This window comes from Carcharodon carcharias, chromosome 21, assembly GCF_017639515.1.
Source record: "Carcharodon carcharias isolate sCarCar2 chromosome 21, sCarCar2.pri, whole genome shotgun sequence".
Lineage (NCBI taxonomy): Eukaryota > Metazoa > Chordata > Chondrichthyes > Lamniformes > Lamnidae > Carcharodon > Carcharodon carcharias.
In genome coordinates, this window is record NC_054487.1 from 85,852,614 (window position 1) to 85,866,793 (window position 14,180).

Genomic DNA, 14,180 nt, shown 5'->3' on the forward strand with positions numbered 1-14,180 from the left:
CTGTCGCTCTGTCACTCTTTCTGGCATTCGCTCTGTAACTCTTTTTCACTCCCTCTCTGTTACTCTGTGACTCTCTCTGTCTCTAACTCTCTGTCACTCTCTTTCTGTCACTCTCTTTCTGTCTCTCTTTTGGTCATTCCCTCTATCACTCTCTATGTCATTCTCACTATAACTCTGTCTGTCTGCCTGCTCTGTCTCTCTCTTTCTCTCTCGCCCTCTCTGTAACTCTCTCGCTGTCTGTCTCGCTCCCTGTCACTCTCTCTCTCTGTCACTCACTCTCCATCCCTCTGTCTCTCTCTCTCTGTCTCTCTCTCCCTCTGTCACTCTCTCCCTCTGTCACTCTCTCCCTCTGCCACTCTCTCTCTCTGCCACTCTCTCCCTTTATCACACTCCATCTGCCACTCTCCCTCTGTCACATTCTCCCTCTGCCACTCTTTCCCTTTGTCACGCTCCATCTGTCACACCCTCTGTCACTCTCTCTCTGTCACTCTCTCTCTGTCACTCTCTCTCGCTGTCACTCTCTTTCCGTCTCTCTCTCTCTGTCTCTCTCTGTCACTCTCTCCCTTTATCACTCTCTCTCTGTCACTCTCTCCCTTTGTCACTGTCCTTGTCACTTTCTCTCTGTCACTCTCTCCCTTTGTCACTCTCTCCCTTTGTCACGCTCCCTCTGTCACTCTCCTTCTGTCACTTTCTCTCTGTCACTCTCTCCCTTTGTCACTCTCTCGCAGTCACTCTCTTTCTGTCACTTTCTCTCTGTCTCTATCTCCCTTTGTCACTCTGTCCCCTTGTCACTCTCCCTCTGTCACTCTCTCCCTTTGTCTCTCCCTTTGTCACTCTCTCCAATTGTCACTCTCCCTCTGTCACTCTCCCTCTGTCACTCTCCCTCTGTCACTCTCCCCCTTTGTCACTCTCTCCCTTAGTCACTCTCCCTCTGCCACTCTATCTCTGTCTCTGTCGCTCTGTCACTCTTTCTGGCATTCGCTCTGTAACTCTCTTTCACTCTCTCTCTGTTACTCTGTGACTCTCTCTGCCTCTAACTCTCTGTCACTCTCTTTCTGTCTCTCTTTTGGTCATTCCCTCTGTCACTCTCTATGTCACTCTCACTATAACTCTGTCTGTCTGCCTGCTCTGTCTCTCTCTTTCTCTCTCGCCCTCTCTGTAACTCTCTTGCTGTCTGTCTCGCTCCCTGTCACTCTCTCCCTTTGTCACTCTCCCTCTGTCACTCTCTCCCCTTGTCTCTCCCTTTGTCACTCTCTCCAATTGTCACTTTCTCTCTGTCACTCTCCCTCTGTCACTCTCCCTCTGTCACTCTCCCCCTTTGTCACTCTCTCCCTTAGTCACTCTCCCTCTGCCACTCTATCTCTGTCTCTGTCGCTCTGTCACTCTTTCTGGCATTCGCTCTGTAACTCTCTTTCACTCTCTCTCTGTTACTCTGTGACTCTCTCTGCCTCTAACTCTCTGTCACTCTCTTTCTGTCTCTCTTTTGGTCATTCCCTCTGTCACTCTCTATGTCACTCTCACTATAACTCTGTCTGTCTGCCTGCTCTGTCTCTCTCTTTCTCTCTCTCCCTCTCTGTAACTCTCTTGCTGTCTGTCTCGCTCCCTGTCACTCTCTCCCTTTGTCACTCTCCCTCTGTCACTCTCTCCCTTTGTCTCTCCCTTTGTCATTCTCTCCCTTTGTCACTTTCTCTCTGTCACTCTCCCTCTGTCACTCTCCTTCTGTCACTCTCTCCCTTTGTCACTCTCTCCCTCTGCCACTCTCTCCCTCTGTCACTCTCCCTTTGTCACTCTCTCCTTTTGTCACTCTCTCGCTGTCACTCTCCCTCTGTCACTCTCCTTCTGTCACTTTCTCTCTGTCACTATCTCCCTTTGTCACTCTCTCCCTTTGTCACTCTCCCTCTGTCACTCTCTCCCTTTGTCTCTCCCTTTGTCACTCTCTCCCTTTGTCACTCTCCTTCTGTCACTTTCTCTCTGTCACTCTCTCTTTGTCACTCTCTCCCTTTATCACTCTCTCTCTGTCACTCTCTCCCTTTGTCACTGTCCTTGTCACTTTCTCTCTGTCACTCTCTCCCTCTGTCACTCTCTCCCTCTGTCACTCTCTCCCTCTGTCACTCTCCCTTTTTCACTATCTCCCTTTGTCACTCTCTCCCTCTGTCACTCTCCCTCTGTCACTCTCCCTCTGTCACTCTCTCCCTTTGTCTCTCCCTTTGTCACTCTCTCCTTTTGTCACTTTCTCTCTGTCACTCTCCCTCTGTCACTCTCCCTCTCTCTGTCACTCTCCCCCTTTGTCACTCTCTCCCTTAGTCACTCTCCCTCTGTTACTCTCCTTCTGTCACTCTCTCCCTTTGTCACTCTCTCCCTTTGTCACTCTCTCCCTTTGTCACTCTCTCCCTTAGTCATTCTCCCTCTGTCACTCTCCTTCTGTCACTCTCTCTTTGTCATTCTTTCCCTTTGTCACTCCTTTGTCACTCTCCCTCTGTCACTCTCTCCAATTGTCACTCTCCTTCTATCACTCTATCTCTGTCACTCTCTGTTGCTCTGTTTCTGTTACTCTCTATTTTACTGTCATTTTCTCTGTAACCCTCTCTCTCTCTCTCTCTCTATCACTGTCTCTCTGTCATTCTCTCTCTCTCTCTCTCTATTTGACACATAGCACATGCCTCCAATCCTTTCACTTCAGAAAAATGATCACAACCACTCGACTATTTTCAATTTCTTTTTTAATTGGTTGTGTGTCGCTGTCCAGGCCAGCAATTGTTGCCCATCCCTCATTTTGATGCTCTGCTGTTTCTCTCCATCTATTCTGTCAAAACCCCTCGTGATTTTGAACACCTCTACTAAAATCTCCTCTCCGCCCTTCTTTGCTCCAAGGAGTTAAGGGATGGCCAATAAATGCCAGCGACACCCACATCCAAAATTGAATTAAAAGCAAATCCCTGAGTGCTCACAAAACCTCATCCTACAATTAACAATAAGCAAGAGGTGTCCAAAGTACCAGCTACACGAGTTGCTTCACAATGAAAGCAGATTCACCCCAGGAAGCACAGAGCCACTCAGTTCTGATTTGTCTGGTTTGAATTTCTTGGGTCTAGTGGTTTGAGAAAGAGCTGTTCTTAAGTACTAATACCTCAATGGCAGGTACATCCCTAAATCAGTATCCCGCGATCTGTTGATGTCAACAGTTTGAGATGGTCGCAGATTATTGGGCCCTCTAAGGCTCCAAGTGACTCACGAAAACAAAAGCTTTGTTCCTGAAGGGATTTGGGGATAGGGCAGAAAAATGTAACAGAGAAGATCAGCCTATGATCTTATTGAATAAAGGAGCAGACCCAAGGGGCTGAATGGCCTACTCCTGCTCCTCTTTCTTCTGTTCTTGTGTTCATACAAATAGACAGATTGGAAGCAGGAGTAGGTTACTTGGACCCCCCAAGCCTGCTCCGCCATTCAATAAGATCATGGCTGATTGGATTATAATCTCCCGCCTACCCCTGATAACCTTTCACCCCCTTGCATATCAAGAATGTATCTAGCTCTGCCTTAAGAATATTCAAAGGCTCTGCTTCCACCGCCTTTTGAGGAAGAGAGTTCCAAAGACTCACAACTCTCTGAGAGAACAAAATATCTCCTCATCTGTGTCCTAAATGGGTGACCCCTTATTTTTAAACAGTGACTCCTGGTTCTAGAATCTCCCACAAGAGGAAACATTCTCTCCACTTCCAGCCTGTTAAGACCCCTCAGGATCTTAAATTCTCCTGCATAAGGAGCGTCATTTCAATGTTTGTCAGATGACACTGAACTCAGAAATGTTGTAAACATTGAAGGCAGGTTGAGAAAATGGGTAAAAAAGGCACATGGTCCCCGCGATTTATAAATAGAAACAAAGGCTATACAAAAGCAAGGAAGTTATGATGAACCTTTAGGTATCAAAGGTTAGGCCTCAGCTGGAGTATTTTAGTCCAATTCCGGGCACCACATTTTGGGAAGGATGTCACAGCCTTAGGGAGGATGTGTAAAGGATTTACCAGAGCGTTCCCAGGGATGGGGGAGTTCAGTTAATGTGGAGAGACTGGAGAAGTTGGGATTTTTCTTCCCGGAGCAGGCAAGGTTAAGGAGAAATTTAATAGAGATGTTCAAAATTATGAAAGGTCTTGACAAAGTAGATCGAGAGGAACTGTTCCGGTGGCAGGCGGGTTGTCAACCAGGGGACACAGAGTTAAGATAATGGCAAAATTCTACGGGGCATACGAGAAGAAAATTCCACAGGGTTATGATGATCTGGAACATGCTGAGTGAAAAGGAAGCAGATTCAATAGTAACTTTCAAAAGGGGAACAAAGGATTGTGGGGAAAGAGCCATAGTAGGACTAATTAGATAGCTCTTGCAAAGAGCTAGCACAGGCACAATGGATTGAATGGCCTCCTTTTGTGCTACATCATTCTATAATTTTAGACTGGTATCACTGACATGATCCTCATTTTGGCACATCTTGTAACGCTAAGTCTTAATACATCTGGAGTGTTACCAAGCAAACAAGCCAGCAACATATTTAATGCTGCGATGATTCCTTTCCCTCTGTAGGATTGGTACACAGTGATCGAACACTACCACAGAAACAACTGCGTCGTGTCTGACCTCATCATCGGAAACGAGTATTACTTCAGAGTCTTCTCGGAGAATATGTGTGGACTGAGTGATGACGCCACAGTAACAAAAGACAGTGCCTTGATTCAGAAGGAGGGTCTGTTTAAATACTCGGACGCAATGATTCCTTTTGTAATTGTTTTGTAAGGGGCTTCTCTGGGTGTGAAGATTTGATCTCCCCCAATTCTAGAGAGGTTCTCCTTTGGGAGAAACAGCTCACAAAAACTACCCATAGTCCGAAAGAGATGACAATTGTCTTTTGTTAACCAATCATTTGATTATTGGAGAATTAGATAGAATTTCCCATCATAATCATTTGTCCATTCTATATTTACATTGACCTATTCACATTCTAATTCTCATTATTATTAAGTTTCTACACTAGTAGCCACATACAAACAGGAGGACACCTCAGGACATCACTGCAGGAGTTCCTCAGGGTAGTGTCCTCAGCCCAACCATCTTCGGCTGCTTCATTATTGACCTTCCTTCCATCATAAGGTCAGAAGTGGGGATGTTCGCTGATGATTGCACAATGTTCAACACCATTCGTGACTCCTCAGATACTGAAGCAGTCCATGTCCAAATGCAGCAAGACCTGGACAGCATTCAGGCTTGTGCTGATAAGTGGTAAGTAACATTCACACCACACAAGTGCCAGGCAAGGACCATCTCCAACAAGAGAGAATCTAATCATCTCCCATTCAATTGCATTGCCATCACTGAACCCTCCACAATCAACCAAAAACTGAACTGGATTAGCCATATAAATACGATGGCTATGATAGCAGGTCAGAGGCTGGGAAATCTGCAGAGAATAACTCACCTCCTGACTACCCAAAGCCTGTCTATCACTTATAAGGTACAAGTCAGGAGTGTGATGGAATATTCCCCATTTGCCTGGATGAGTTCAGCTCCAACAATGCTTAAGAAGCTCGATGCAGTCCAGGACAAAGCAGCCCGCTTGATTGGCACCCCACCCACAAACATTCACTCCCTCCACCACCAACACACAGTAGCAGTGTGTGTACCATCTACAAGATGCTCTGCAGGAATTCACCAGCACCTTCCAAACCCGCAGCCTCTACCATCTAGAAGGACAAGGGCAGACGACACATGGGAACACCACCACCTAGAAGTTCCCCTCCAAGTCACTCACCATCCTGACTTGGAAATATATCGTCGTTCCTTCACTGTCACTGGGTCAAAATCCTGGAACTCCCTTCCTAACAGGACTGTGGATGTACCTACACCACAGGAACTGCAGCGGTTCAAGAAGGCAGCTCACCACCACCTTCTCAAGGGCAGTTAGGGATGGGCAATAAATGCTGGACTAGACAACGATGCTCACAAAAAAAGAAGGCCATTCAGCTCCCAGGGCCTATTCCATCATTCTATTTAGACCATACTCCTTTTTCCTGCCTTTGCTCTATGTCATTCATTAATCTTACCCAACAAAAATTTATCATCTCTGTCTAAATGATTCCAGTAGACCTACAGCTTTTGGGAGGAGAGAGTTCCAGCTTTCCACTAGCCCTTGTGTGAAAAAGTCCTTCCTGATTTCTCTCCTGGCTCTAATTTTAAGGTGATGCTCCTTTATTGTAGACTCCCCCCACCACCAGAGGAAATAGTTCCTCTGTATCTACGTTCTCAAATCCTTTTCTCATTTTCAGCTGCTCAGTTAGATCACCCCTAAGCCTACTAAAGTCGAGAACACTCACCAAGTTTATACTGTCCTCATAATTTAACCTCTTTATCCATGGTATCATTCTGGTGAATCTGCACTGCACCCACCTCCAAGGCCAGTATATCCTTTGTATTTGCTGCAAAAAGAGACATGTCAAAGCTTTTCGTCTTGCACTCATCAGGACACTTCACAACAATACCAATATAAGGGGAAAACAACAATTTATACTCTATGAGAAGAAAGTGCTGATTGGTTGGCAAGTTGACTCTGATTGGTTGCGGCGTTGTCATGGAAAATGCACCAGTGATGGTCACTGACAGTTAACTGCCAAGCATTGTTTGAAATTTAAACCAGGCAGCTTGATTGTGATTGGTCAAGGCATTCCTCTGAGGAATGAGTCAGTGAATGGCTGTCACTTACTTTGTTTAGTTGAATCAGGCGCAATGTGCTCACGTGTTCTTTCTGTCTGCAAAGAACAGCAGGGCCCTGTGTATTAATATATGTAGCTTCCAGTACTCGCAAATGTGCCACACTGTGAGCACGACTGACAATCTTAAATTGGTTGGCAGCTGACAGAAAGAACATGTACACACATTGTGCCTGTTTCAGCTAAACAAGATAAGCAACCATTCCTCCAGAGGTAACCCAGTGTTGTGCCACAAAGTAAAAAACTAATATGCCATCATATAAAGAACACCGGCGTACAATTTTCTGGATGTTGCAGACTATTTTATTGTCATATAATGATACTTTCTATGGTCTGGCAACCTTTACATTTCTTCAAGCTCAGCATATCCAATCCTACGGCTCCTGATTTTCTGGTCAATAAAACTGGACAACGTCTATATAATGCCACTAGATTGGACCATTTCGATGCTTTTGAGGCTGGGCTTCCCTCTCTAAACATCTCCAAAATGTGCTGTCCTTTTCCTAATGCTCACCAAACCCAGTTCACCCATAACCCCTTACACTCACTGACCTGCATTGGCTCTCAGTCCGGCAACACCTCCATTTTTAAAATTCTCATCCTTGTTTTCAAGTCTCCCCACACTCCCTCCCTATCTCTGTAATCTGCCCTAGCCCTGCAACCCTCTGCAATATCTGTGCTCCTCTATTTCTGGCCTCTTGCACATCCCCCAATTTCCATCACTCCACCATTAGTGACCATGCCTTCAGCTGCCTGGGCCCTAAGCTCTGAAATTCCCTCTTCAAACCTCTCCATATCTGTCTCTCCTTCTTTAAGACACTACTTAAAAACTTACCCCTTTGACCAAGCTTTCAGCCACCTGTACTAATATCTCATTATGTGGCCTGGTGTCAAATTTTGTTCCAGAGTACTCCTGTGAAGGGCCTAGAGACGCCCTGTAAATGCAAGTTGTTGCTGTAATGTCACTGAACTTTGACCCTGAGGCCACCCAGCTCCGAAGAGTGCCATGTTCTAATTGCTGTTATCTCTCGTAGGTTTGGCGTTAAAACCTCCCAAGTACAATGACTTTGATTTTCAGGAAGTGCCAAAGTTTACCCACCCTCTGATCAACACTGTGGCAGTGGCTGGATACAATGCAACCTTGAACTGCAGTGTCAGAGGCAACCCCAAGGTACTGACCTTTGGTGGAGAAATCTCCATATTTCACACAGAAAAGATGTCTTTAATATTATGTTATTCTAATTTTTATTGCCCAATGTAGTTAATGTTTGCTTAACACTAAATGTGTCTTCATTCTTTGCTCTCAACAATTATGAATGGTTTGCCAAAGCTTCCTGCATTTGAATATTTTCAACCCTTGATTTGCTACAAGACCCTTACTCTACCAGACTCACTGTGGGATAACAACCATCTCCCCAGTGTCTTGGGGCCTCAATCAGCATCGCAAGGAAATACAAACAGTCCCAGATTTGCCATTGAAAATGACAGTAAGACTATCAACGTTCACCACTATTATGCAGTAAATTGGACAGCCACTTCCAGACTACACTCATCCATCGTTATATATGGAAATCTTGGAGCTGTGGTCTAAGTTTCCCTGTTCCTCCACAGGCTCTGCTTTAGCAGAGCCTCGCAAATAGACTTGGGCTGGGATTTTCTGGCTCGGTTATGGCAGGCTCCATTGTGGGAGATTTCGGTGACCCAGCCAAAAGTCCATTGACTTTCAGCGGGACCGGACAATCCCTGCGGCGGGTGGGGTCGGAAAATCCCACACTTGATGTTGAAAGACATGCAATGGCCTGAGGTTATGATACTTATCCATTAGTTACCCATTAGATACTCTAGAAAACGTTAGGGCTGATGCTTTTAGATGTAAGTGAATTTTTAATGGTGTGATAGGTCATAATTGCTACCAAACATCTTCTCAAGTCCTGAAAATGTAATTTTACAATTGTAGAGTCTCATTCCTTCAAAAGTTAATTATTATTGGAGATTGTTAATTTGTTTTTTTACTTGTTCTTTTTGTCTCTCTTATCTTTCTCTCTTAATCTAATCTTTCTTTCCCTGTCTTTATTTTGCTTCTTGTCCCTGCTAATAATCTAATTTTTACTTCTTGGTTTCAACTCTGCATGTGGATTCTTCAATCTGATTGGTTGCAGAGTTTTATTGTTGCTTCCCATGTTCACACTGGTCACAGATGCCCTGAACAACTTGTACAGTACTGGACCAGACAGAGATGTCAACAGGTCTTCACTCTAAAGCTCGCAAATGCTCTGTGGTGAGCGGTCAGCAGGTGAACACCGTGCACCATTCCTTCACCACTGACCACAAATCCAGACCAATATTGGGCTGTAGTCACATTGCTGTTTGTGGGATCTGGCTGTGCACAAAGTGACTTCCATGTTTCCTACATTCCAGCAATGACTACACTTCAAAATTAAATTTCACTGGCTGTAAAGCGATTTGGGACATCCTGAGGTTGTGAAAATTGCTATAGAAATATATACCAATCAATAAATAGGTGGCTATTTGTCTGATTGGCTGCTGAATTGGCTATGTATCAAAGCTGAGCCTCCGTAATGTACAGATGGATGTTCCTGCTTGTTCTCGAGCAAGTGCTCACACTTCTTTTTATCTGTTTGCCCATTTAGCCTAAAATCTGTTGGATGAAGAACAGGATGATAATCGAGAATGACCCTCGATATCGGATGTTCTCCAACCAGGGGGTCTGTACTCTGGAGATTCGCAAACCCAGTCCGTATGATGGTGGGCTGTACAGTTGTAGAGCAGTCAATGCTCTTGGTGAGGACGAGGTGGAGTGTAAAATGGAAGTCAAAGGTAAGGTCATCTGGATACCAGCTTGGATATTGGCTGTTGCACTTGCTTCCTTTAAAAGTATTAAATGAATTCACCCACCTTCCATCGTTTACAGTGCGAAATCACATTAAACTAGAAATTACAATTGGGTGATATTAGCAGATGGTAGGCATTAAGTGAGTGATGGTGCAATCTGCTGCTCCCAGTGGGGAGCGCTGCTGTTAGGGAGCTCACCTTGAAAAAGACTGCATGAGGGAGCTCCTCCTTTCATGGCCCTCCATCCTGCATTGTTTAGCCCACTATCTCAGGCAGTCCCAGATTCCTTTTAAACTGATTGGCTGCTCCTCCAGGATAAGCCAGCACCCTAACATCATGTAAGTGCTTCAATCATGCTCTGTTTGGATCGTCACTCCTTGTTTTGGCGCGCAGGCAAGATAAGCACGGTCTGTAATCCTTTCCCATTGTGGTGGCATAGTGGCATTGTCACTGGGCTGGTAATCCAGAGACCCAGGGTAATCCTGTGGGGACCTGGGTTTGAATCCCACCAAAGCAGATGGTGGAATTTAAATTCAATAAATATCTGGAATTAAAAGTCTAATGATGACCATGAAACCATTGTTGATTGTTATAAAAACCCATCTGGTTCACTAATGTCCTTTAGGGAAGGAAATCTGCTGTCCTTACCTGGTCTGGCCTACATGTGACTCCAGACCCACAGCAATGTGGTTGATTCTTAAAAATACCCTCTGAACAAGGGCAATTAGGGATGGGAAATGAATGAATATCAAAAGACATTTATGGGCTTCAGTCATCTGAAGGATTTTGCAGAATCTTAATAGTGGTAGTGATTGAGTTATTAACTGGATAAAGAATCATTTCACATGATAAAGGGGCTGCACAACACTTGAGACTTTGATGTCCCATGATGGAATGATCTATGCCAAGTATTACAGGATTGTGGAAATTTGGAATCCTCTTCCTCCAAAAAGCTTGTTAAAGCTGGTGGGGAACATTTCAGAACTGAGGCTGATAGATTTTTGTTATACACAGGTATTAAGGGTTGCAGAACCAAAATGAGTCAGTGAAGTTAGGATACAGATCAGCCCTGATCTAATTGAGTGGCAGAGTGGGTTTGAGGGGCTTACTCCTATACAACACCTCATATCCCCCCTTTTCATCCATGACAACTTTCCAAGTAAAGGTAGATGACATCAGGAAATAGACCCCACCCCATCCATCTCATTGAACCCAATCTGTCCCTATTAGAGGCAGTGCTGTCTATTTAGAACTAGAAGTCTCCAAATAGTTGGACTATTTTAGGCAAAACAAAAACAGAATTACCTGGAAAAACTCAGCAGGTTTGGCAGCATCGGCGGAGAAGAAAAGAGTTGACGTTTCGAGTCCCCATGACCCTTCGACAGAACTATTTTAGGGTTGGGTTTTGATGGGTGCCTGCTTAACATGCATCCTGCTTTTTTTTTCTTTAATCGTTCACGGGTTGCAGACTTCACTGGCAGGATGTTGCCCATCCCTAATTGCACTGAGTGATTTGCCCAGACCATTTAAGAATCAACCACAATGCTGTAGCTCTGGAGTCACAAGGAGGCCAGACTGGGTTAAGGCAGCAGATTTCCCTCCCCAAAGGGAAGAATTGATGATAGTTGTCATGGTCACCACTACTGAGACTAGCTTTATATTCCAGATTTATTCATTAATTGAATTTAAATTCCGCCAGCTGCCATGGTGGGATTTAAACCCATATCCCCAGCCCATTAGCCTAGACCTCAGGATTACTAATCCAGTGGCATTACCACTACACCACCATCAGCCCCTTATCCCTATTAGTACCAGGAACTCATATTCACAAAAATCTCTGCCTCTAATTTCACATCTTCAATAGCCATTATTTTTAATTAAAGAACGATATATAAAATTGCTGCATATGTGGACACTGTGCTAATAGACAGTGAGGTGAAGCAGCAATTCTTTTAAAGTAAGGCCTAAGTGTGCACTTTCTTTAATGGCAGAGTGCCAATTTAAACCAATAGTTTTCATATCCTTTGCCTGACTGTACGTCAGTGAGTTTTCAAAACTTGTCTCGAGCCCCGCAGAATCAGACTATCACAAAAGCACCAGAATTGTTTCAGATTTAAATAGTCAAATAATTCAGAAGGTTAGAAGCAAGAATGGTACTGACAGCTCTCCAATAGCTTACTGAATAGGTAAGAGCTGTATCATTTCAAAATGCAAATTAATTTTACTTTTATTCTTCATGTGGAAATCTTTATCAAATCTATGCAGCGGGATTCAAATAACTGGAGATTGTGCACTCAGATTGGAGAGAGAGAGAGAAAGACACAATGTGTCACCCTGCAGGAACCAGGGACCCATTTACAGGTTGCTACAAGTAGAGATTCACACATTCTCAAACTACTTGCATTCAAACTCACCATTCAAACTGTTCTCAACCCATACTCCTTCAATACATATCACTGACTACCCTAACACTCATAAATACCCCTCACTCTCCCCCCACTCACCCACCCCCCGCTCACTCTCCCCCACTCACTCTCCCCCACTCACTCCCCCCACTCACTCTCACCCACTCACTCTCCCCCCGCTCACTCTCCCCCCACTCACTCACCTCCCGCTCACTCTCCCCAACTCACTCTCCCCCACTCACTCACACCCTGCTCACTCTCCCTGTGCTCACTCTCCCTGTGCTCATTCTCCCTTCCGCTCACTCTCCCCTCGTTCACTCTCCCCACACTTACTCTCACCCCACTCACTCTCCCCCGCTCACTCTCCCCCCACTCACACCCCCTGCTCACTCTCCCTGTGCTCACTCTCCCTGTGCTCATTCTCCCTTCTGCTCACTCTCCCCTCGCTCACTCACCCCCCACTCACTCTCCCCCCACTCACTCTCACCGCACTCACTCTCCCCCACTCACTCTCACCCCACTCACTCTCCCCCACTCACTCTCACTCTCACTCACTCCCCCCACTCACTCTCACCCACTCACTCTCCCCTTGCTCACTCTCCCCCCACTCACTCTCACCCACTCACTCTCCCCCACTCACTCACCCCCTGCTCACTCTCCCCAGCTCAATCTCCCTGTGCTCACTCTCCCTTCCACTCACTCTCCCCTCGCCCACTCTCCCCACACGCACTCTCACCCCACTCACTCTCACTCCACTCACTCTCCCCTCACTCACTCTCCCCCACTCACTCTCACCCACTCACTCTCCCCCACTCACTCACCCCCTGCTCACTCTCTGCAGCACACTCTCACTGTGCTCACTCTCCCTCCGCTCACTCTCCCCGCGCTCACTCTCCCCCTCTGCTCACCTTCCTCCCCACTCACTCTCCCCTCACTCACTCTCCCCCGCTCACTCTCTCTCCACTCACTCTCCCCTGCACACTGTCCCCCACACACTCTCCCTCCCTGCTCACTCTCCTCTGCTCACTCTCCCCTCGCTCCCTCTCCCCGCTCACCCACCCTCCACACACTCTCCTTCCCTGCTTACCCTCCCCTCACTCCCTTTCCCCCTGCTGTCAACCCATATAGCTCAGAACAAACATTTCTCTTAACCCCATTTGCCTTCCACCTAGGCTATTGATTTCAGTAGCGAACATGTTATTTGAAAATTAGAAGGTCTAGCAGAAAACTATTTTTAATGAGTTACTTGGTTTAGAAACAAATTTGGTTTCTTGGGTGACTCCAATCTGGAAAGTCATGCATTTGACTTTCTCAACAGCCCTTAACCTCAAGCAAAGTTCCAGCAACATCTGCTTGTGTTATCTGGTATCTAGTCCTGTACTCCCAGCCCATTAAATAGTGAGCCTTGCCTCCTCCTCCTCTATATTGTACCCTTTTTTCCATCCACCGACATCACTCTGGATAAGGTGAGGACACAAAATGGAATATTACCGTCGAGAGTTATTGAACTGCAATGGACATGGTGACTGTTGTGCTGGATTTTTGTGTTGGAGCACCATGTAATGAAATGCTTTCCTCAATGTGTGTGTTGATATGGAAATGGTAAGCTGAGGACTTGTAAACTGTTGTGAATGCGATGGTCTCTTGGTTGGTTACCGCATGGACATCATTCTCTACGTTGGATAGCTGCATCATTTACACTGTACTGCATGCATCAGAGCGCATGTGGGACAGCACTTGCTTCGAAGTGAATATGGCATTGAGTTGGCCAAACCTGTCAGCTCGCTCGGAGATAAATAAAGTTGTGGCAGAAAGGAATGACAAGTGATGCTGCATTGGACTCTCCTCATGGTTTCCACTCTGAAACTCAACATGCTTGCCAGATGTACTGTTTGCTACATGTGCTTGTTTTTAAAACCTCATGAACGTGTGTGTGTCTGTGCTAAACCTTCTGGAACAGTAGCAGGGCTAAAGTTCATTGTTCACGTAAGCTCCCTTGTAAACTTGCAACAAGTTTAAGCATTAATAGAACCCAAAAAGCACTAATAGTTTGAATAAAAACAAAAAAACTGCGAATGCTGGAAATCCAAAACAAGAACAGAAACAGAAATACCTGGAAAAACTCAGCAGGTCTGGCAGCATCGGTGGAGAAGAACAAAGTTGACGT

At 45.6% G+C, this 14,180-nt stretch overlaps 1 protein-coding gene across 1 annotated transcript in view; it reads left to right on the plus strand.

Moving 5' to 3' along the window:
- mybpc1 (myosin binding protein C1) overlaps positions 1-14,180 on the plus strand; it is a 92,255-nt gene that overhangs the window by 69,198 nt on the left and 8,877 nt on the right. Inside the window, exons 24-26 of the mRNA XM_041216196.1 lie at positions 4,579-4,738; positions 7,790-7,926; positions 9,407-9,593. Of these exons, the coding sequence (XP_041072130.1) occupies positions 4,579-4,738; positions 7,790-7,926; positions 9,407-9,593 (484 nt within the window). The remainder of the gene's footprint in view (positions 1-4,578; positions 4,739-7,789; positions 7,927-9,406; positions 9,594-14,180) is intronic.